Source organism: Eublepharis macularius, chromosome 15, assembly GCF_028583425.1.
Source record: "Eublepharis macularius isolate TG4126 chromosome 15, MPM_Emac_v1.0, whole genome shotgun sequence".
NCBI lineage: Eukaryota > Metazoa > Chordata > Lepidosauria > Squamata > Eublepharidae > Eublepharis > Eublepharis macularius.
The window spans coordinates 55,061,899-55,086,471 of record NC_072804.1 but is presented as its reverse complement, the minus strand read 5'-3'; the positions used below and the strand labels follow the sequence as shown (position 1 = coordinate 55,086,471).

The window sequence follows — 24,573 nt, the reverse complement described above, 5'->3', positions numbered from 1 at the left end:
TTTTTGTCTTGCTTGAGTGCAAGACAATACATACAAAAGAGGGGTGTGTTGTAAACTACAAATTGCAAACACCAGCTGAACCCACAATGTGAATTTTTGCAGCTCAGACGGCAAAACCTCAGGCCTCTTCTCAGTTCCTTGTTTTTAATGTTTTTCGTACTGCTTCTTAACTTACTAGTTTTAAGCAGGTTACTAAAAACTAGACCACATTTAAACTGCTTTGAAAATCAATCAAAAGCACATCAGATTTCGCAACTAAAAGAGCGATGGGTCTATTTTCATCTTCTAATAAAAGAAGTAGTATCTCCATACGATCACTCTTTTGGAGCAAAGGAAAAATTAAGAGATTCCCAACCTCAGAAAAATAGCCGTATTCAGAAGAGTTTGTACTACCTATACCTTTCCTTGGTTCCTTGTTTTGAATTGGTACCTTCTCTTTTTGTGTGTCAGGCTTTTTTAAAAACTGGAATTTATGGTGAATTTTATAGTTCTATGCACTGAGTAGTTAGTTTTTGGGGGGAAGATTTTCTTAAGTAAATAATTTGTTGTTAATGTTTTAAACATGTCCTTTAAAATGATAGGAGCTTTCTGCAGATGAACACAGCTGTTTTGGCATTTGCTTTTTAAAAAAAATTGAACCGGACAAGGCAGACATGGTCTGATCTACTTGAAACAGAGTTTGTCCAGCAACCCGTTTGTCATGTGCGTGAACTCCTTTTTGATGTATTATATGTTGATAGAGTTACATGAGCTATTTTTCTATATATTTACACACTTTTATTGGTACACTGAATGATTATTTACAATTGTATGATTGTCACATTTTTCTCTTGTGGGTTCAGGTGACATTTTTGATTTGCAGTTCACAACACACCCCTATTTTTGATAGGTATCTTCTTGGGGGTTGTGCACTTTGTTTTTGCATTCCTGAAAGGCGTTCCTTTGTTTTATTTTGCTTGAACTAAGGATCAAGTGCTTCCCCCCCCTGCCCCCCATTCCCACATTTTGCCATACTAGGACACCTCCCTGGGACTTTTGCAGTATCACTCAAAGAGAGTGCTTCTGGGCGTGTACAGAGCGCTTTTTACTCCCCACTACAGAATCACAGCCAACTATCCCTTAACCAACATGAATAAAGAAGGGCGGAGTCCGCTCCATTTCTGCACTGAGGTTTAAATAAGAGGCCAGCTTCACCAAATGGCCCATTTTAGCAAGTGAAGCTCTTCCTTTACCATGCATGCATCATATACTCGATTTATGTAGGAAAGGCAGTGGGACAGAGGGGCAGTTCTCTTCTGAGCATCCAGGAAAACCTGCCAGGTCAGATCAGCGAAACTTTCTCTGTGCCCACAGGTTCTACATCCAGTTTGTTGATGCCCAACACAACCGGGCCAACAAAGCTCTCTCTTTCAAAGCTGACTTCCAGGAATCTCTCCCCTTCATTGAACTCGGCTGCTTTAAAAATGGAGAGTGGATCAAGAAGAAAAAGCTGCATGGCCCCTTGAAGCCAGGCGGAAGGTTCTTGATCCAATTCATCGTGACCAACAACAGCTACAAGGTTCTACAGAAAACGAAAATATTTGGGGCCTTTTTTTCTTTTTAGAAGTTTGGAGGAGAAAAACAAAGAGATTTCTAAAATTATACATGGATTAGACAGTGCGGGTTTTTTTTAAAAAAGTGTTGCATGAGAGGAAGAAAGCATAGTTGGATTCAGGGCAGAAAGAAAAAAGTACGGAACTCACAGGCACAAGGTTATTAGCAACATTTGGGTAGGAGGGTGGGATTATAAGCACTGATAATTAAATGGCACCTTCATGCACAGAAGCAGTCTACCTGCCAGTTGCAAGTGAGAAAGGGCTTTCACTTTGTTGTGGTGTCTGGAATCGTTTCAAGCCCTCTAGGGGATTCGACGGCTTGGACTAGGGGCCCTCAAACTTTCCAGACCCTGCTAAGATGCAAGCTTGGGACAGGAAATCAGAGAGCGTCAGACACACAACTGGGGTGTGTGTGTGTGTGTGTGCTATGAGCCCACAGGTGTCAAAGCTAGGGCTGTGGGCAGTGCAGCAAGAAAAACAAGCCATAGATCTAGAGGAGTGAGCTGTTAGTCTGTAGCTGCAAAATAGTAAAGAATGCATCTGACGAAGAGAGCTGTGGGTCTTGAAAGCTTATGCTACAATAAAGTTGGGTTAGTCTTAAAGGTGCTACTGGACTCTTTACTACAAGCCAAGCAGTGGAGGGTGAAGGCCAGGGGCACAGGCAGGGTAAAATCTTCTGCACAGGTGACATTGCAGTGCACAGGCAAAGAAAGACAGGAGCTACAGCACCCTCGTTCTCTGTGCATGTGCGCCAGGCAGCGGCTTCCCTCCAAAGGCAGCCAAATAGTGGCAGCTCTCCAGAAGCTTTCAGCCCACGAAGCTCCCGACAAAGTGGGGCTCTGCCACTCAATGAGGCTTCTGTCCTATGGTTTAGAGCAGGGGTCCCAGCCCCCGGTCTGTGGACCACTACCGGTCCGTGGCCTGTTAGCAACTGGGCCACACAGGAGGTGAGTGGTGGGCGACCATAGAGCTGGCTCCAGGGAGCAGGCGAGATAGGTGGTCGCCTATCACCCCCAGATGGGACAGTCTAGTTGCAGGAAAACAAACTCAGGGGTCCCACTGATTCTGCATTGTGGTGAGTTGTATAATTATTTTATTATATATTATAATGTAATAATAGAAATAAAGCACACAACTGTATCAATCCGAAACCATCCCCCCCCCCCGGGTCCATGAAAAAATTGTCTTTCACGACACCAGTCCCTGGTACCAAGAAGGTTGGGGACCACTGGTTTAGAGGGACCAAAGCGAGCTTCCCCCATTGATCCAAATGATTTGAGATCATTGCCCCTGGCAAGCCAAAGGTTGCCCATTCCACCTCTTGTCGATCCTGTCTGTTTTTCTTCCAGGTAATCGCCAACGGCCAATTTCTGGTTGAATTCCCACAGTTCCTCCAGCCAAAGGACGTTTTCTTCTTTGAGATGGATGGTGAAGTGATACTCGAAGACCTCATCATTCCTCCATGGCTTCCTACAGGCCGCTGAATACCTTGGGGAAGAGGGAAGGCAGCAAGACCTGGCCCCAACCCAGGCAGCTCTGCGCCAGAGAGAGGGCAGGTTGTGGAAAGAATAAAATGCACACATTGAGCAATGAGATGGCACAGTGGGCTGTTGTTTATTCTTTGGGAGCCAAAGAAAATGGAATTAAAAGGGGAAATGTATTGTCGAAGGCTTTCACAGCCGGAGAACGATGGTTGTTGTGGATTTTCCGGGCTGTATACCCGTGGTCTTCTTTTCCACAGTGTGACGCTGAGAGATCTCTGTCTTTTGGTGCTACACCTCTGAAGATGCCAGTCACAGCTGCTGGCGAAACGTCAGGAACTACAATGCCAAGACCACGGCCATACAGCCTGGAAAATCCATGACAACCAACTAAAAGGGGAAAGTTTGCAAATAGCAAAATGATTGATTAGAACATGTAATAGGACAGCTGAAATTTCAAGCACATATAGAGATCATGGTGTATGTGCGGTTGCATTATTTATCATCACAACTGTAACAGTCTGTAACAATTGTAATGTTCTGTCTCCAAATATTGTTGAAAATGTAATAAAACTTTTTTTTAAAAAAGAGGGGGAAAGGTTGACTGTGCAGGTCAAGGCAGGGCCTCCAATTGTGCCGTCTATATCCTGCTAAAACTTACCACAGTGACTGCCCCAGGCCACATATTTCAAAGGCCTTAAGGCAGTGACAAATAGTTGGACTTCTAAATATCTACTGCAAAGAAGTGGCAGTTACCAAGTCACGGGCAGGCTCTGGTCAGCCTCCATCCTCCTTTAAAACTTTTCACAAATGTTTACTCCCCACTTTCCAAACCCAAAGCAAAATGGGCCTGCCAAAGAAAAGCCAGATGTGGCCATTGTTCTAAGTACTTTTTAAAATGGGAGAATCTGAAAAGCTGTGGCAGCTGAATTGCAACTGATAACGAAGCTTAAGAAAATGCATCCTCCTGGACTGAATCAAGACCTGGACTTCCTGTCTCATTACCAATTATGATTTTTCCACACCCACCACCCCTCTGCATACCCCACCCTATCCAATCACTGGCTTTTGTCATTTACTTGCTATTGTCATTCGGCATCTGAAATCACTCCACTCTCCAAGATATAAGGACAGATGGACTCACATTCTAGCTGTTCCTGAAAAAGTGAGCTGTGACTCTCGGAAGGTCATACCTCACCACAAATTTTGTTATTCTTAGAGGTGCTACTGGACTCTTGCTCTTTTCTACCGCTAATGACAAACAACGGCTACCCATCTTGATCTAACCCCACCTTAGGGTCGCATTTGCACAGCATTACACCACACCTCATTCCGCTGTTCCTTCCACAAGAAAAGATTCTGAGCCAAACATAGCGGCAGGTGTCGTTTTTGGAGAGGGGGCAGATGAGTTCCCCTAAACAGAAACGTTTAATATCTTGCTTTTCCAACCTCACCCAAACACGTCCACTTGCATCATTTGCGCCACAGCATTTCAGAAGAATTACAGTATTTGGGGGCAGGAGAGAGAAAAGGGGAAGAAAGTGGTTAAGGCTCCCTTCTGTAGAGCAGCAGAGGGAAATTTCCCAACAGCTTCAGCTGCAACAGCATTCACAGATTATTTCTACCTAACCCACTTTTTAGCACGCGAAGTTTCGGTGGTTCAGTCCCAAGTCTTTCTGGTCTAACTGGTTCGTGGACAACAGTGTGACTAAGCCCACATGCTTCGTGTGTGACAGACGGCTCGATCAAAAGCCATGGCAGCCGGGTCGGGAAAAGATGTGGGGATTCGGAAGAGAGGCTCCCCCCAGGAATTCTGAGCGTGGCTTAGCCCAACTGCCAAAAGATCATGACGACCAAGGATCAGAGTGGTAAAGCGAAACTATTCATACAAAATTGTTCCAGGCTTTGCTGAAATGCCACGAAGGTTATATTCCAGGCCAGGGGCACAATTTTCAGGTTCCCATAGTCGAGCAAGAACACAAACACAACAGAAGTGGCACTTGAACGGCAGTTTGTACGCTGGAGGTGAACCATCCAGGCCCCGCCATCCTCTGCAGAGGGGAGAACGTGTTGCTGGACTATCCTAGCGCTGTCTCACATCCCTTCAAAGCTGGGAGAGGCAGCCTCAGCAAACTCTTTTGTGCATGTCTTCATTCACAGGGCCAAATTCAGATCTGGGCCACAGTTTCAATCCCTTCCCCTTCCACACAAGCTCTCCAGAGTCCTCCGTTTGCATATTTCACTTCTCCAGCCACCCTCATATCATCTTGCTCCCACAGTCAGTCATTTTTGGCACTTGACAGTTCCAGAGCAGAACATCCTCCACGATACAAAAATTTCACTGCTAGGTTGAGATCCTTTCAACCAATTAAGAGGGAAATTTCACTGCTAGGTTGAGATCCTTTCAACCAATTAAGAGGGAAATTTCACTGCTAGGTTGAGATCCTTTCAACCAATTAAGAGGGAAGAGTTTATTTATGAGCCCATGTTCCTTCCATGAGAGAATTTAGAGGGCCAGCTCTTCAGGGCACATTTTCAAGCTTGCGTTTTGCAATGAAACACCGTTTACATTTATGGCTCCAGCAATGCAAGCCCACAGCACCTGTCCACACTCACTGGAGACAGCCCGTTTCCTGGTCTCTACCCCTTATGGTTGCGATCTGGACATGCCTTGCTAAAATTTCTACTAGCTGCCTTGCGTTGCATGCATTTTCTTTCTGCAGGATTCAGCTCAAGTTTTACCTCCCTTGGCTGCGTCTTGACTACATGCAGGAATGGATGCATGTGAACAATAGGCAAAGGCAGGCACACAGGCGGCCGCTTCGCACACTGCACCTGCAGAGGCCTCTATTTTAAACTGCTGACACCATCCCAGACAGCTACAGGACAACCCCAGCCTGTTTGCCCTCTGCTTTTTTCTAGCATTTAAATAATTTTCTTTCATATAATGTGGTACTGGGAGCTGTGCTTGGAGGCCTTTTGTGTATTTCATTGAAAAATGTCTACGCGGGCTTTTGCCCACAAAGATCACACAGCTGGCGTGCGGGTGAGGTTTGATGCAGAACTCAAGCACAGACCCATGGTGGAAGAATTAAAAATGTGGCCCCGTTCTCTCCTACAAAATGCTAGAAACAGTAAAGGTGAGTGTGTGTGTTATGTGACATCAAGTCGCCTCCAATTTATGGCAACCCTATGAAGGAAAGACCTCCAAATCATCCTATTAACAACAGACTTGCTCATATCCTGCAAACTGGAGGACGTGACTTCCTTTATGGAGTCCAGCCATCTCATCTCAGGTCTTCTTTTCTTCCTGCCTTCCACTTTTCCTAACATGGATTTTTCCAGAGAATCTTGTCTTCTCATGATGTGACCAAAGTACGATAGCCTCAGTTTTGTCATTTCAGCTTCTAGGGAGAATTCAAGCTTGATTTGCTCTAGAACCCGCTTATTTGTCTTTTTGGCTTGTCCATGGTATCCGCAAAACTCTCCTCCAGCACCACATTTCAAATGAATCAATTTTCTTCCTGTCCTGTCTTCACTGTCCACCTTTCACAGCCATACATAGTACTACAGAATACCATCATTTGGATTATCTTGATCTTGGCAAAGGGATGGGGTGAGGGGGAGAAAGAACGACACCAGATAAATCATCCTTAAAAATATGACGTTTTATTTTCTGATTCCCAAGAGGGAGGGGAAGAGTGTGGAAATTTCAGGACAGCCTTGATGAACAGAAAGACAGAAGCTGGCTACTCCCTATTGTCTGAAGTGCCCACCCAAGAAATGGGACATTCAGCAGCAAATGTAATAAAATTAAACTAACCTTCTCTGATGGGGGTGGGGGGTGGGGAGAGGAGGAATCCAAACAGAAAACAAAAGGGACGACAAAGGTGTGGGAAATGTTACCGGTCTCCAGTGCTAAAGTCAGCCATAACTCTAATGCCATGATGAAAAGACACAAAACAACCCCATCGGCAAATATACGATGCTAGATGAATATATATTTAATAATAATAAATCTGGACGTTATTAAATTGCAACCCTTTGCTGTGTGTGTTTTTTTAATTCCTCTGCTTTTTAAAAATTTTTATTATTATTTTTTTTTTAAGAAGATCTTCTGCATGGTTCTCCTTCTTTTAAATTTGGTCCTCAGAAAACCGTGCACCATGATGAAGAAAATTACAAAAAAATAGATATATATTTATATATATACGCGTGAAGCAATGAACTTTAAAGAGTTTGCTCGGAGCGTGGAAAAGAAAAAGGGAGGAGGAAGACTGAGTGTGGGCAAAGCTGCTCTTGCCCGAAGAGGGGGGAGCAGCTTTGGAGGCACCCCAAAAAAGAGAGTTATGTGTCAGGACTTGCTTTACTGGTCCCTGTCGCTAACTTGACAACCTATTCGGTTTCTCCCTCTGCCAAGGAACGCTGGGAGATTGCGGGTCTCCTCGCCTCATTTCCCAGAAAGACACCATTTAAGACTTCCCTTCAAGAGCACCTTTATAATTAAGATCCCTTCTGGATCAACACCCCCCTTCTCTTCCATTTGCTAGAAGATCCCCCTCCCCGTTATGCAAAAAAGGGCACGTGAGAGAGAAAACCAGGACAAACCCATTCCTATGTCAAGAAGACCCTGCTTGCATTTCCACTGCAAGATCACCCCCCCCCTCGAGATACAGGAAACTGGGGGGGAACGGGACACTCCCCGGCCAGCCCCTTGGCATGCACAAATCTGCTTGGAAGTAAAGCTGCGACCAACTGGGTGCTTTGCCCTTGATTTGTGTGTCAGTATTGCTGAGAGAAACGTGTTTCTAAACCGTATGTGCTGTGAGTGTGGAAAGCAAGCAAGAGGGAGGCTGCGGCCCAGAACCAAGCAAAAGCAGCCCGCGAAGGAGGCGGGTGCCGAAGAGCAGACGCCGCCGGTGGGCCTCTTCCGGATTCTGCCGTGATCAGGAAGTGAAGAGCTGGAAGCGGGAGACGCCCCCAGAAAGGCTCCAACTCCACCACAGCATCTCTGGCCTGCAGAATAGAAGGAAAACGGCCCGCCTTCCCCTGCCCAGCACCTAAGCAGCCGCTGACCGTTAACTTATCCCAGCTGGAGGAAGGTCCAGTAACGGATGTGCACAGGAGGGCACGCACCTACCCCAAGGAGTTGGCCGAGAAACGCAGGGCAGGCAGAAGCTCTTCTGGGCAGCTCAGTATGAGCCCCAGCCTGCGCCTGGTTCAGGATGGCCCACCAGGCACCCCTGAGGAGCAAACGCACACCAGAGAGACTTCCCCTGGGTGGGGGGAGAATCTGCATCAAAAAGCCCTTCCCCAACATGGCCCAGTACGGCCCGCTGAACGGTTTGCAACGGCATGGAAACAAACGAGGTATCCGAGTCCTGGCTGTCAGGACAGAAGGCAGATCGAGCTCTCCTTCAAAATCTGGACCACGCTGGGCGATGCGCCCCTGCTCTGTGCTGGGATTTCTGCGCTAACAAGCCTTACGTTAAAAAAACCCGGAGCGGGAGAGAAAAACAGCACGCACAGGGAAAGAAGGGACCCAACTTCAGAAGTCACACCAGCCAATAGCAGAAAGCAAACTGAACGGGAGGCGTTACTTAAACAAACCTGACCCACAGCCGCCTGCGTTCCCTGGGCTCTCCCCTCGTCTCCCCTTTGCTGAAAGTCTCCCCCCCTCCTCCCTGTTCCCAATCAAGGCCAAGTAAAGACGGTTGGGAGGAAATCCAGCCTTGCTCCCAGCTCGGCACTGGGAAGAGGGGGGCAAATGGCTAGGCCGTTGCATAGTAACTGTTCGTAGAATAGGCGGTAAAAAAAGAGTTATGTACGCCAGCTCCCAAATTTGCCCAGCGCGGAGGCAGCTTGCTGTCCTCAGAGAGAGAGAGAGAGAGAGAGAGAGAGAGAAAAGAGGAGGAGACCATGCCCCCATTGCTGATAAGAGGGAGAGGGGGGAGAGAGTGTGTGTTTGTGTGGAGGGAGATCGAGCCATTGCCCCTGCCCCCGCCCCACAAAAAGCGCCAGCGCTTGCAGTAGCTGCCGCCGCCGCTTCCACCTCCAGCTCACAGGTCGCTCTCGCCATACAAGGCTGTCGAGAAGGACTTATAGTCAAGGGCTCCCGGGATGGCATCGGGCCCTTGGTAAGGTGCCATCCGAGCGATGCAGTACTCGGCCTGGTCTGGGGGAAGCTCTCGCCGCAGCTCCTCGGCTGTGATGTAGTTCTGCAGATAGAGAGAGAGAGAGAGAGAGAGTGAGTGTAGAAAATGAGGGGAGAGACCTGAGGCTGTGAGCATACAGTGGGCCTTCCGATGAAAAGCCAGGAGACAGACAGACGTTTTGGGGACCAGCCTAACGCCTCCAAACTCATCTCTCATGCATGAATCCGGGGTGGCGAATGTTTTGATAAATGGACACTGTTCCACAGGCTGTGCACTCCACGCTTTCTGGGGAGGAATCATTTCTAAGTTCTGCGGTACCAGAAACTGAATTCTGCAATCTTGGAGCATTATGCAAACAGAACTGATTTCCATCTTGAAATTTCAGTAATGTTCTTCAGCTTTACCGGCCGTGGGCGCTCTGTCAAGGTGTGATGCAAAGCCCTGAAGCCCCCTGCCCCCAGTTACTGGAAGTCCTAGTCAGTCGATCCCCCTTCCAACCTTCTGAGATCAGCGGCAAGCTTTCAAGCATGTCTTTGCAACCAGGAGGACTAGAAACTTGGCTCTCTTGTTCTTGTGCTCGTACAAAACCCCGGCACGAGGGCAGCCCTTTGGCCACCCCTTGGGGACCTCACCTTGTCTCCAGCCAAGACCTTGAAGGAGGCGATAACTTGGTCTGCTGTGTCGGTGTCTGTCGTCTCTCGTGACATGAAGTCGATGAAGGCCTGGAAGGTCACAACGCCACTGTTGTTGGGATCCACCACGCTCATAATCCGGTTGAACTCTGCGTCTCCCTGGAAGGAGGGGGGAGAGAGAGGGCTGTCAGCTCGCAAGCAAGAGGCGCAGGCTTCGGCCGTTGAAAGGTATTCGAGTATGGGCCTTGGCGCACCCCTATGCCCTGTCCAAGCTCTGAAATGGCCAGCAGCTCCACCTGAAGAACTCTCCCGGCTCAGACCGTCTGCTCTTCCTCCCTCAAGGCTTAATCCTGCAAAGCCCTTCCTACACGGCGACCTGCATGCCTTTGGCCTGACGAAAAGGGCACCCTTCTACCCTCCCATGGATGCCCACAACAGCAGGCACTCCATGCCCCCCTCTGAATCCTAAATGGTGTTAAGACCACAGTCAGATCAATAACCCATTGATTAAAAGACTCCCCCCCCCGAATTATTTCTGCAGATGCCCACACCCCCCTCCCCAAATACACACACAATACCAGCACCAACATCCCAGCCCTGTCCACCGGTTAACTACCAATACTAGTAAATATCAAAACTGCAAGTTTTACCAGGCAGCCAACCTCATTTTTAGACTATTAACCAGGACAGTTCAACAACATGTGGACTTTTTTCAAATTAAATCTTCAGAAGGACAGGTATTACCGGAATTTTGGCAATATGCAAACTTATTTGAAATCCAATTGCTCTAAACATGGATAAAATATGACAGATTGAACAGTTCTAGCAAATACCAAATACCTGCACTCCTGAATTTCCACAGACTTTGCTCCCCTTCATTCCAGACCACCTCCCCGGCCCAACTTGGCCCAAATGTTTTCTCTCCTCCTACTGTCAGATCAGCTGCAGCGAAGCAACGTGCAAGCACAGTAAGACTCATAGATGGCAAACAAAGTGCAGAGGAGATTCCAGAGCAAGAGAAGGCAGAAAGCCGGAGAGCGTACCAGGCTGTATCCCGTGGAGATAAGGAGGGCTCGGTAGTCATCGGTATCCATGCTGCCCGTGCGCTTCTATTCCGAGAGGCCGACAGGAGGAGGAGGAGGAAGAGGAAGAGGCAGGAGGAAGATGGAAAAGGCATGCGAGGCGAAAGGAAGGAGAGAGCAGCAGCCCCCAGGGAGGGAAGATGAGAGATGCACAGAGAAAGACAATCCGTCAGTCAAGGAACGTCATCAAGATGCCAGAAAACGAGGCACAAACAGTAACAAGGGGGGATGGACAGACACAGAAGAGTGTGGAAGGAGAGGCGGGAGGACAGGGTGAAGGAAGAGAGAAAAGGAGACCATGTTAATCGCGACATTTCCCCAAGGAGCTGCGAGTCAAAACTGGTGCCGGGTACCTGTCTGTCATTTTCCACATCGTATCCCAAGCTGATGAGGCAGGCTTTGAACTCTTCGGGTCCCAGAGAGCCGCCATGGTCCTGCCGCCATGCCACACACACACACGCGCACACACGTCAGGATGGGAGGAAGGGCAAGGGGTGCGGCAGGCACATCAAGGGAGGGGAGGGGAGGGGAGGCCCATGAACGCACAACCAAAGCAGGGGGAAAAGACACGCAGTTAGTTCAAGGCTGCCTGCCTTTGGGGGTTTGCCCCCCACACACCCGGTGCCTCCACCCTATAAGCCCCAAGGCAAAAAGGTGCGCCCCCCCCCCCCCCGCACCGGCTTATCCATTATTTAGTGACTTGGCAGAAGAAGGCAGAAGAACTGGGATGGCACCAGTGACGGGGACTGACCCCAGCAATATGGGCTAGTGGCCGCTGAGGCACGGCGAGAGGGGTTCCTTTCTGCCCAAGCCTGAAACCCTGGGAGCGTGACACCCGCCTTGAAGAATCGGAAATCAGTTTTTGGACGTGCCGCCACAGAAGCCTCCAGGAGGGAAAGGCTCACTGAAAGCCCCTCTGCATTCTGAAGGCATGGGGCTGGGTCACGCAGGCGCAGGTGCCCCCTTGGCGGCAGCAGCATTAAGCTCTTCCTTGTGGGCACAAAGAAGCCACTGTGGGCAGGTCGCCAAATTCAGAATGTCTGAATTGTGACACTCTGCCTTCTGCTGCCCTCCATTTACACATTTTGCTGGGAGTCTGCAGCGTGTGTGTGTGTGCAAACTTGTGTGTCTGGGACAGGAGAAGGGCAGGAAGCTAACTCCTCAGCTAGCTTGGGGACAAGACCCAAGCCTGGCCATGCTAAGTAACCAAGCGTGCTGAGTTACTTGGCAGTAAAAACACTGGAGTTCTCCCTGCCTACACAGCACGACAAAGTAGCCTCCCCAACCAGCAGTTTTGGGAGGCGACTTTCACAACAGCCAGAAGGCTGCCCATCGGCCCTGCAGACTTGGCGGTTTTACAGGGGAGGAGACGGGACGTCCTAGCCAGAGTAAGGTTTGCTTACGGCGTCCCAAACTGCTCGTAGCGTTCTGCAAAACGTAACTGATCAAAGTGGCGACAAAAGCGGCTTCCCCCCGATCTCCCCATGTGGGTGGGTGCACAAAGGGGGGGGGCGGGGGGCAGTGCTTTCTCTGGAAGCGTGCAGGCCAACATGAAGACGGGCCTTCAGAAACACACAAGCACCCCGTGGCAGGAGGATGCCGACTGCAGGAACAGGTTTTGAAGAAAGCCACGGGGGGGCGAGGGGGGGGAGAGAACGCCTTCTCCCTCTTGGATCGAAGCTTCTCGTTTTCTGCCGGTAGAAGGCAGGGAAAGGGGCGGGGGAGAAAAGGGGGGCTTTGACCCTCTTTGTTGTCTCAGCGGGGGTAGCAACACAGGGGTGTCGATGCAGTGGACTGGGAAGACCTGGGTTCAAGTCTCTACACCGTGCAGCTTAACGGTCTCTCTCTCGGCTTGACATAAGCCACAGGGTTATCCTCAGGATGGGGGCGGGGTGCACAGGAGAGAGATGCCCCCCATCTTGAGGTGTCTGGAGGAAGGGCAGGAGAAGATCGGAAATGATTTTGTGATCACAGGTTATCAATAAGGACGATGAATAGTCTCAAAGTAATCGAGGGGCCCTCATGGACTCTCTAACCAGTACTTTTGCATCTATGAAAAAAGGAACGTCCCCCCTCCCCCGGACAGGAGTTCTTTTCTCAAAAATAGAGACGGCAGCTGGCAGAAGGACAATCGCACCCAGGCACACACGGAGGGAGCGCTTCTGCTGCCTGTTGCTCCAGGGGAGGGACTCTGTCATTCTCCCCCTGCACATAACCCAGGTTACCTTGTCGAAGTGGTTGAAGGAAGCCCGGAACTCCTGCATCTGTTCCTGGCTGATCCCTTTGGCGTCCCGGGTGAGGATCTGGTTCTCTACCTCGTTGATGGTCCGGGCGATGGTGGTGAGGAGCTGTTCCCATCCAACACGGATGTGCTGGGGAGAGAGAGGGGAGAAACGCAACTGTTTAAACGCGGACCCACCAGAGGAACCCACAGGACTGGGAACAAGGAAGGGCCGTCAAATCGGAGGGACTGTCCTCTCTTGCGACAACAGGGGGGCGTCCTCAAGTCAAGGCTCCGCCTCCTACTTTGCAGCAAAGGTGTTTCAGGAGGGGGGGGTGACAACCGAAAGCAGGACAGGAGCCCCCTCCCCTCCAGGCTCAAGGTGCTTTTCAGGCTCGTTTCTTTTCCTGATGCCTAAAATTTGCTCTGTTTTTCCTGGGAGTTTGTTTTCTATTCCTTTATGGCATTGACCAATATTTCACAAGGGTACATTTAGTAGTGCATAGAGAATACTGAAGACCTGCTTCAGGTTCCGTCTCCAGATGTGTCCTGACCAACGTTTACCAAGGCCTGCTCACATGACCCCTTCTGGAGGTCAGCTGATCGCCAGGCCACCTGACCCTACTGGAAGTCACATGACTATTAAGGCATGAGTCGGAAGTTTCTTGATCGGTGGTCCATATACGCTGGGGCCCACCTTTGTGCTGAATGGTTTTCTTTCTGGGAACTGGGAGTGCCAGCAATCCACTTGCCTGACATTTCCAGCACCAGGAACTGGCAGAACGACACGTACAGGCTTGTGAGGAGCCCACGGCCATTCTCGTTTTGGAAACCAAGTCCCACCCGCGGCCGCCCTGCTGCAGACCGCCCTGCTCGCCGCTGCCCGCCACGGGTGGGGGGCTGCCTTCCCTCGCCTGCCCGCACCTCCATGGTGTAGTTGGTGTGCTTGTTGTCAAAGATGAGGGCCTCCTGGATGAGCTGGTGCTGCTGCTCCAGCAGGTCGATGTTGGGCTTGTAGTCCACGATGCTCCGCTCGTACTGCTTGAGGTGGTTCAGCTGGTCCTCGAGGGTGCCGTTCATCTCGATGGAGATGCGCCCGATCTCCTGGCAGGGAGGGGGAGAAACCGAGGGGTCAGGCTCGGCCTGCTGGAGGCAACACTGGCAGCCCCAGAAGGCTGCCTGTAGGTCTTTGGAAAATAATTTATACGTTTCAAAACAGTCATAGTTACAGCAATCTTGGAAAGTGCGGCGTCCCTTGCGCCGACTGGCACTGAGGGGGGTGGGCGCACTGGGGCTGAGGGAACAGCACCTGGTCTCAAAGGCCAACCAACATGGGTGTGGCTCAGCTGGGACCGGACCCGAGCGCACCCTCGCTCTGTCACTGCAGGACACAAGACCCGCTGCTCCTCTTCCCGGCCTCTGCTCCTCCCACCTCTCCAACTCTCTCCCTGGCTCGTGGGCCTCTCTCACCTCCATCTTGGTTTGGATCCAGGGCCCGACGATGTTTGCCTGGCTGGCGAACTGCCGGCGGAGATGCTCGTTGGACTGCTGCTTGCTCTGCTCATCTTGCAGCGCATGGTCCCTCTTTGGCACCAACTGCTGGACCTGATCCGGCGAAAGAGCCCGTTACACAACCCTAACCTCGAGGCACCCCCCCCCCACCGCCAACAAAGCCCTCTGCGTCTCCCTGCAGTCCTCTGCAGGGCTTTGGCGAGCGCATGCCCTTCCACGCACCCTCTCCCACTTGGAGTTGATGATCTGCGGAGTGACCGAAGTGTAGGGGTTGTTCCCTGAGAGCTTGATGTTGTTGTAGTCCGCGATCCTCTGCGCTTCGCTCTGGATGCCGAGGATGGCCTCGCGCTCTTTGTCTGCGTCAGGCAAGGTGGATTTGAACTGGTCGTGGGCGGCGATCAAACCCTACACGAGAAAACTGCATTGGAAACAAGGCATGGAACTGCCACCCAAGGATGGAGCCTGGCTAGACAGGCACCTGGCTGGGGTTCCTCACAAGGAAGCGAGGCTTGCTTGCCTCCCACCAGCAAGAATGGAACAGGAACTGCAGTTGGTGATAGTCCATTAAAAATCTGCCTGTTCCGTGCATCAATCAATACGGAGACATTTGTTTAATAACCACTGTTATAATTACCACAAGGGCTGCTGGCGACTTAATTAAAAACCTCTGTTTTACACACACATGCACACACAACTAAATTAAGCCCTTGAAGGGTAGTTGTGTTAGTCTGCTGCGGCAAAAAATAAACAGCTGTCTTGTGGCATCTTCAAGACAAACACTGTTTTATTCCAACAGAAGCTTCCAGGGATTCATACACATTCATGGTTAACCTGGTCAGGATTCACCATGTGCATCTGATGAAGCGGGCAATAATCCACGAAAACTTATGTTAGAATTAAAACAAAAAACAAAAAAACCTTGCCTGTCTTCAAAGTGCTGCAAGAGTCCCGTCTGTTTTTATTCTAAACAAAGTGTCCGTGAACATCCCCGTTAGCTCAACTCATGAAACATTTTTGCCTCTTCCTTTTCACTCTAAGACTGGCAGGCTTCATCAACGGTTTCCTCTATTGTTAAGAGGAGAGGAAAAGAAGAGCCCAGGGTTTAGGCAGGCTGAGCAGGGCTGGGGCGGCTGCTCTTGAACTGTAGCACAGCAGTTAAGTGGCTGGACTGCAGATCAGCACGCTGCCGGTTCGACTCCCGCTCCTGCCGTGAGCTCAGCAGGCAGCCTTGCACCAGCCCCTCCTCTCAGCCCAGCTCCCAAAATACACTGAGCTTGTTCGCCACGTGGAGTGGGCACTAATCTGTCTAGAAAAGTGGTATATAAACACACCGTTATTATTATTAGCTATAAACATTTGAAGCTGCCTTATAACGAGTCACAAGCCCAGAGACCACCATGGCTCTCCACACACCCCAAACACAGAACCTTTTCACGGGGATGCCGAGGACTGAACCTGGGGCTTTGGGCATGCCGATCAGGTGGCTACCAGCCAATGACTGCCCTTGCATCCATCCATCCATCCATCCATCCATCCATCCATCCATCCATCCATCCATCCATCTCTGCATGCTCTCTTCTGACGGGAAGGGCTCTGGGTGGTGAAATGTTGTTCCCGACACCCCCGTTAAGCAGAGATGCCGGGGACCGAACTCGGCACCCTCTGCGTGCAAGGCGTGTGATCTGGCCCCGATCTGCAGGCCCCGCCTCCCTCCCTCCCTCCTCACTTCGATCTCCTCGATGGTGTGGACAATGAACATGTCCTGCAAGTCTTCCATGGCGCTCTCCATCCAGTTGTTGAAGGGCGCTGCCCTCTTGGCGTATTCCAGGTGGAGCTGGTCGATCGTCTCCAGCTGCTTTTCCGTTTTCTGCACAGGAGACCCAACAGGGCGGATGGATCGGGGCCCTCTGGCCACAAGCCCCCCCTGTCCCCCCCCCCCAACCACGACAAGAAACAGGAGCCTTCAGAGCCCCGGCTTACCTCCAACGCCTCCCTCCTGGTGTGGGTCAAGGATCCCAGCGAGTCCCACTGATCACAGATCTTCTGGCACCGGGCGTTGACGCTGGGGGAGTCGTAGTAGTCCAGCTCACTGCAGGGCAGAGGGGAACGGGGTGAGTGACTCAGGACCGGGCTGGGGAAGGATCTCCGTAGGTCTTTCTTTCAAAGGTCTCCTTCGTGCAGCCTTGAGGGCCCAAGCGCCGCGGGAACGGAGCAGTAAGAATGGGATGTTTGCAGTGGCCTCGGGCCAGACAACACTGTTGTCTGCATCTTGGGGGTTCCCTCTTGGAATGATGCACAATTTTGATGCTGGGTGTGTGTGTGAGATCCAAATTACACAAGACTGGGGGGGGGGGCTTTGTGCACTCTGCGTTTTACTCCCTCTTCCCTCACAACAGTCAATCCATTCTCTGAAGAGATCTCTGACTTTCAAAAGCCGATACTCTGAAAATCTGGTTGGTCTCTTAAGGTGCCAGTGGACTCGAATCCCGCTGTTCTACTGCAGACCAACACGGCTACCCACCTAAAACAATCTAAGCATTTGTTCAGGCCAGAAACACAACTGAAGAGTTGGGCTTCAAGGCCAGCCCCATGAGAAGCTAAGGGAACCCACGTGGATGGGCCAAGTTCCTAGGCACCCTGATGGAGCTAAGGACACAGATGCACCCCGTGTGTTACATGCGCCTTTACAAAACTGGAGAAATCTTAGTGGTCTCAGCCTGTCTCTCCCCCCAGGAAGTGCAAGGAATGGAACACGCAGCAAGTGTTCCAACATGTGCTGGCTCTTGTGTCCTTTTTATCGTCTTGTTTCCAAAGCGCACAGGACACCGATGGAGACACAATGCAGGCGAAGGATTCTCCCATGGGACTCTGCAGGGGCAGCAGCCCAGTTTATGAGAGATGCCCAGATGCAAAGCCCAGTTTATGAGAGATGCAAAGCAACTTCACATGATACAGGCCCAGTTTGAACAAGACATGGAATGAGCATGCAGTCCCACAGGAGTGTGGCTTTGCCCCGGTCTGCATGGTGTTTAAATCTGGACACAGAGCAAGCACCGAAAGGGGAAGGAAGGCAGGAAGGCATAAAGGTAAGAGAAGGAGAAGGGGGGGGAGAAGCAGAACAGAGTGTGAAGATCCCTTGGTGTCACGGGCCAGAGTGGAGGCAGTGGAGGGAAGAAAATAGGCAGCCAGAGGAAATGGAAAGTAAAGCTGGACATCGTAGGGGAAGGAGATGGGAAAACAAGGGTGCCCAGAGCTCTCCTTGTGGTTCTCGGACATCCCCACTCCGCCATGAAAGCTTGCTGGGTGAACCCTGGGCCAGTCACACACTCATCAGCCTAACTTCATTCACGGGGTTGTGAAGATCAAATGAAAGAGGGAAGCTGGTAAAGCTCCTCTGGCTCTCCGCTGGGGAGAAAAGCGGAGTGTAAATAAATGAACGCCAAGGTCTGCAGGTACGACTGTTTTGGAAGTGAACCCAACCCATCAGCGTGGCAGTGGCAGCTCTCTGGCACCAGGGGGCGCTGCCGCCTTCCTAACACAACCGCAGGCCAGAGGACGGAGTTTTCGCTTCTGTGTGGACGGAGGGTGGCGTCGGTGGGGGGGGGGATTGGGGAGGGGGGATGCAGCACTTAGCCCCAATTGCAGCAAGTTCGCAGCTACTCCCAAATGCCAAGTTTTAAAGCCAGACTGCAAGTTGCTGCATGCACAGGATCTCGTGAGGAGGGGGAGAAGAGCCAGGATATGTGCCAAGCAAAACATGCTGGGAGGAGACAGAACAGCAATGCTAGAGATTAAGGGGGGGGGTAGTCTTCCCCCCCCCCAGCCAGAAACTGTAGCTGAACAGCCCAGACTCGAGAAGTAACAAGATATTGGGGTGAGGTTAAGGGGCGAAGAGTCCAGTGTGGCTCCCGCTGGCCATCAAATGGCGTCTTTCTACTCTGGAGCTTTTATTAAGAGTGCGTGTGCTCTCCCCATGAACTCATGATCTGGGCCACACACATCCCTTTCCCAGCACCCTCTGCCTTTCCCAGTCAGGGGAATAACAGCCTCCATTCATGGCAGGGCTCCGTTCCGGCCCCTGTGTGTACTAATTGTATGTGAGTTTATCCGAGCGATGGGAGACTGAAAAATGGTTTGCGGCAAACTCTTACAATAATTGTATTCTGGCAAGGCGAAAAGAGAAGAGGGGAGGGAAACAATAGGGGTACTGTGTATTGAGGGAGGTGTTTTCGGGAAGGGGCTCCTTCTAGAAACGTCCTCCAAAGAGAGGTGATCTCAGCAGAGTCTGCACACCAGCCAGGGATGTGTTGGAAAGAGACTGTGACACGTTCTTTTTTTAAAAGCTATTTTAGATTCGCCCAAAATACCGCACAGCGTCTCATTGTGTCAGCCCTGTGCTTCGAGGCAAGCCCACGTCTGTCTGTCTGTCTCTCACTCACTCACTCACTCACTCTCGCCCTCCCTCCCTCACACACGCACACGCAAAACACACACGCTGCAAAGGGAAGAGCGCGGTGGACGGCTCCTGTTTCCTATACAGGATCTTGCAATGTAAAAAGCCCAGTGGGAGGCAGAGAGGAAAGTGAGCAAAAGGAACTGGGATCTCAAGGGGGTGGGGTGGGGGGGCAAAGAAGGGCTGCGCACAAGGAGGCCCTGCCAGGGTTATGACTGGTTGGTGCTCCTGCTAAAACCTGGCTGCCCTTCAGCTTCCCAATTTATGTTTTGGGGGATATGGGGGGAAAAAAACTGCAATTGCTGCAACCAGAAGGCCCAACCTTCTGCGGCTTAAACCTAGAGTAACACTTGGGTCTGGCTGAAGCCCTCCACGCAAAGGGGGGTTGACAGAATTTCCTGGACTGCACCTCTGTGGAGCGGGAGGGGGGAGATAACTGGGCCCCCCATTTTCCAGTACTGCTTTAGAAGGAGGCCAAGTGGCTCGAGAAAGAGGGCGTGTCTCTATCCCAGGGGTCCCACTAGGCTTCACAGGCGTCTCGTCTTGGCAGGGGTCAGTATCTCCCTGCATGTCTGGTGGAAGCAGGGAACCCTGCCAGCAAGACTGGGGGAACACCAAGACCAACACACTCCGCCCCGCAAGGAAGCTGCTTGCCAGAACCAGCCCGGAGGACGACCCCTACTTGAGCTCCTGCGCGATGGCTGCGATCTGCTCCACACGGTCCTGGTGGGCCGCCAGGTCGCTCTCGAACGCCTCGTGCTTCCGGATCAGGGCTTTGATGTCCGACAAGGTGGCTGTCTCGTAGTCCTTCTGCCTCAGCATGGCCTCTTTACCTGGGGACACACACACACACACACACACACGGGCAGACCTATCAGGCTCCTGCCTAGCAGCCCTCCACTACAAGAGAAGCCAAGCGATGTGCAGGCCTCAGTGGGGGAGTTTGTCCCGGAGCTTGGAGGAGCAGAGTGGGGCGGGGAGGGCCCCAGATCTCACCTTCACCACACGCTTGGTCAGGGGTTCAGCCCCTTCTAGCCTCCTATGCACGTAACAGGGACAAGTGAGGCCTACCTCCCAGGGCTGCATCTGAGGGTCATGAAGCGCCTCGAACGCCTGGAATGCAGGACGCTCCCGGCATCCGTAGCGGCCAGAGGGGCTCCCCCACTGCCAGTGCCTCACAGCCCCCTGCGCCAGCCCGCTCTCTTATGCGACCAGATGCTCCCGGCGCCTTCATTCCAGAGGCTGCCACGGGGGCTGATCTGGCAGGGATGGGGGTCTTTCTGCCACCCTCTCGGAGCCATTTGCAGGAGTTTGCCTTCCTGCAAAACATCCTTGGCTGAGACGTTAGTCTGGGAAAGCACGCGAGTTTGCCAAAAAAGGGAGCCAAACGGAGCACAACCCCACGGCCCCCTGCACTCTGCGGGCTACTTAGGCAGCTGCGATCGCTGGAGTCTAGTTTATCCAGAAGGCAGAACGGGGTGTGTTTTTTAAGGGCCCTGGAAGTGCCAGGCTGGGCACATTGTGGACTGGCACACCGGGTGCTTCTCCTGGCAACGGACTGCCCTAAATAGTCAGCCCCCTTCTCCTCCACCAACAATTGGTTTCACCTCTTCCCTTCCCACGGTCCTTGGCTGACGGGGCCTCCCCTAACAGCTGCTTGGGAGCTTCGCGCTCCCGAGTCTGCCTCCCTATGTACAGCTTCCAACATTTCCCTTCGAACAGAAGCCAGACAGAGGAAGAGCACTGCTGGTTCCCCCACACGCCCCTCCAACACAGGAAACAAAAGAGCTGCATGCTGCTGAGGTATTCCTCAAGGCCTGGACGCCCGGGGGTTCTTCTCCAGGGCAGAGTTCCATGGTCTCAGTACCCGTGCCCCCCGCAAGCCTGAGGCTGAGCAAACAGTTGCTAGCCGTCCTGGCACACGACAGGGACTTGTGTACTAATTCAAAAGCTATTCATGTTTGGGAGCTGGAAAAATGGCCGGAGTTTGGAAAATGCTCTTGTGTTCCCATCAGCTGTTCCCCAGGACACACTCGGCTTGGGAAATCTGGTTCCTGGCTGTTGGCCAGGCAGTACGCGCACGGTCTGGGCACAGCGGCCTCTTGAGCAAGATTAAACTCTCATATGGGATGCATCCACAGCCCTCGACCCTTCGAAGCAAGGAGACCCTGCACGGCACTGCTCCTCACCTCGCCCCACTAGCGCTCAGGGAATGACGTTTTTCCAAGAGAGGAAATAAAAATGCAAACGGGTGCCTTGAAACCGCTTGCGCTACAGCCGGCGGGTTTCAAGGAAAAGGCCCAAAGCATCGCCTTGGAGTTTGATGGCTGGGCCTTGGGCTTCAGCCCCGAGGACATTTTCTTCCTAGCCCCACAGACCTTTAGCGCGTTCATGTTTAGGACTACATTGCTGGTAGGCCAGGTCAGATCAGCATGGCCTGTTCTGTTGCCCGATGACTCTGGGAGCTATCTGAGAACATCTACTGCGCATCTTTTGAAGTACATGAATCAGGTGCGCCTCTTACTTTAATCCAGAAAGTTGTATGCTTCAGAAATACCATTTTAAATCCCAGTTTTGAGAAGAGGAATCTGGAATGCTGGGCTGGCACTGGAGTTATGAATTCCACACTCCTTTTGACAATGATTTGAGCAATTTCCTTTAGCTATCTGCAAATATTCCACAGGAGCAGGAGAAACGAAGTTGAACACGGTGTCTAGTGCTCGGGGCAAAGCTTGCGCAATGCGAGAAGTATTACACCTCTGTGCTTCACGTACAATTATACGGGTCTCATCACTTTTCTTGAGGCCAAATCTGGGTATGCTCGGCATAGGTTTCATTCGTTAACACACATGCATATGAAGCCAATTTACACCACGGGTCCATCTAACTCTCTCTGGAGAGAGAAAGGGCCTCCCCTGGACATGTTACCTGAGAGACTTCAAGCGGAGATGCTTCTGGAGACTGAACCGGGCATCTTTCAGCCTGCACAGCAGCTGTTCATGTGGTCTAGAAGCTTGGGTTTCTTTTTTTTTTTAAAAAGATCACTTGCAGTTTTGATTGTATCAGTTCTAAGCCTTGGCTGCGCAAGGCACCTAAACTCCACTTTAAGAACTGGGCTCTGGCGCAAAGGGGACCAGGGCAGCAAGAATCGGTTGGGGCTGTCACCTGTTAACATCCCGTCAGCTACTAACAGAAGAGGATGTGGAAGCAAAGCACGGGGACCTTCTGAGCTCCGTCTGCATCTGGGCGGGCTTCTCAAGGAGGGTGTTTCCAGCTCCAAATGAATTCCCTCTGCTCCCTCCCTGCCCACCCCAGAACGCCTCAAAGAGTGCCTCCCGTAGCAATCGCCTACTTGCTTTGATGGATGAGGCCGTAGGGAGGGGAACAAGGGGGAAAAGAACAGCGGGCTGGAGGGTGGGGCCGGCCCAGCCCTGTCTTTATTTGGCTCCAGAGAAAGGAATTCATACCGTTTATCTGACAGTGCCCAACAGGAAACTGTGAGCAGGATGCTTTAAAAAAAACCATTTCCTGCCCAGGATGGAGCTAACAGGCAGCCTGATGGAGGGCTCCCCTCTGAAAACAAAAGCCCTCAACAGAAGCATTCGGCAGGGCAAGGGGGCAGCCAGGTTTGAACCTGCCTTCCCTGTCATAACAGGCACCATTTAAGCACGATGCTGATGCCCTCACCGGGGGTCTCTGTGCGCCACGACTTTTCCTTAAGCCCAGCTGCGACCTGTGAGAAGCGAGCTGCCTGCCAGGGAGCGCTCTTTCTCAAGCTGCAAACTCAAGCAACCAGGGGTGTTCCCCAGGGCCGGTCCTTGGAGGACTGCCTGAGAGGAGTACAGCAGGCTCACCTTCGGTCCAGGACTCGTGGATGGAGGCCTTCTGCCTGAACTTCTCCGCCAAATGGTCCAGCCTCTCCAGCCGCCGGATCTCATTCAGCAGCCATTCTTCGTAACCTTTCTCTGCCTGCTCCAAGTGGCACCAGCCATTGTTGATGTCCTGTGGAGAGAGGGGGGCGGCAGTGAAACTCAGGACCAGGTTTCAAAAACGGAGGCTAGCTTGTGGCTCCTAGCCACAGGATGTGGTGCTGGCCCTCCGGCTTTGACATGAGACAAATTCACTGAGGGTCGATTCATCCAAGGATATTAGCCAAGAGGGCTTAATGGAACCCCCATGTCCAGAGCCAGTATAACCCTGAATACTAGCTGCAGAGTGGCAGGGGGACTTTTGGGCGCCATTTGTCCGATTTAATGGGATTTGTCCTGACATTTAAAAGAGCAAAGCATGCATTTGACGAATCCTGCTTTTCCACCAATCAGTTCTGGAGAGGTACAACTAACTTTTATTTAAAGGTTGGATTTACAAATCAGAGAATCTAGGTTTCCTTAAAAGCTCTGAAATCATAAACAAAAAACCCCGGAAAGCAAAAAACCAACAACCAAGAAACAAAAGCACATTCCAGTAAAGGTCTGAATGGCTCTTTTCTTAATTGCATCAATGGCCTTAAAGAAAGGGGGGCACCCGCTACGCAAGCAACCGGCAGGGTGGTGAAGGAAGGAGAGAAATCGCAGAGGATTCTTAATGGCTTTTTCTTACATAGCCCCCCCACCATGCAGACTGCAGAGAGTCTCCCCAAAGGACTTCTGCAAGGACCCCACAGCTGCTCAGGGCCCTGTCTGCTTTGTGCAGAGATGTAGAGAGAAGGGAAGGGGCTCCAGGCAGCCAATTAATCCCTCGCCCCATGAGCCCAGAGGGCAAAGGCAGCAGCCCTCTTGACACGGATCAGAAATCCCACCACGCTCTTCATTAGTGGACCCTTCTTCCCCCGGCCCCTCAAAATTCAGGTCAACAATAAACTGGCCTTTGCAAGGGCACACTTCCAGCGCTCTGCAGGTGTCGGTCACAGCAGCCCTTTAAGGTAGGCTAGTTTTCCCATCACCCCGTCCTCTCTGCAGAGGGGACGGGGCAGAAAGCACATTCGTGACTGTGGTCAGAAGCTGAACCTTCCCCGTTTCCCATCCGTCTCCCTGTTACGCTGTGCTGGTGGTCAGCTGTAGAACTGGTCTACAACCCCATCAGTTTCTTATCTTGTCTCAGGAGGCTTGACCACTCCCCCCCCACCCCATTCTGCCTTGACCCACCCACTCCCTCTGCCCACTTACCGAAACCATCTTCCCCTCGGAGGGCATGAAGGCGGGCCGGTTGCTCAGCCGCAGCTTGGTCTGCAGGGTGTTGAAGTTGATCTCCAGCTGGCATTTCTCTTGCACCTTGGGGGGCTTGTGGACCCGCCGATAGTCGCGGAAATCCTCCAGCTTCTGCTGCATCTCTTGCATGGTCTTCTGGGGGACGCGGTTCTCCAGCCAGGGGATGGTGCGCTGAATCCATTCCAGCAGCTGCAGGAGCGGGGAGATGCGGTCAGGACAGGACAATGCGGGGAGA

General features: G+C 51.7%; 1 protein-coding gene across 2 annotated transcripts in view; it reads right to left on the bottom strand.

The window, feature by feature from the left end:
- Positions 1-6,723: 6,723 nt before the first annotated feature.
- The window catches only part of ACTN4 (actinin alpha 4), a 92,520-nt gene continuing 74,670 nt past the window's right edge, over positions 6,724-24,573 (bottom strand). For both annotated transcript variants that reach the window (XM_054999212.1, XM_054999213.1), the window contains exons 10-21: positions 24,297-24,527; positions 22,986-23,133; positions 19,814-19,964; positions 16,659-16,767; positions 16,405-16,545; positions 14,901-15,083; positions 14,637-14,771; positions 14,091-14,270; positions 13,171-13,317; positions 11,299-11,379; positions 9,864-10,022; positions 6,724-9,294 (exon numbers count right to left, since the gene is read on the bottom strand). In XM_054999212.1, the coding sequence (XP_054855187.1) occupies positions 9,136-9,294; positions 9,864-10,022; positions 11,299-11,379; positions 13,171-13,317; positions 14,091-14,270; positions 14,637-14,771; positions 14,901-15,083; positions 16,405-16,545; positions 16,659-16,767; positions 19,814-19,964; positions 22,986-23,133; positions 24,297-24,527 (1,824 nt within the window). In that variant the 3' untranslated portion in view covers positions 6,724-9,135. The remainder of the gene's footprint in view (positions 9,295-9,863; positions 10,023-11,298; positions 11,380-13,170; positions 13,318-14,090; positions 14,271-14,636; positions 14,772-14,900; positions 15,084-16,404; positions 16,546-16,658; positions 16,768-19,813; positions 19,965-22,985; positions 23,134-24,296; positions 24,528-24,573) is intronic.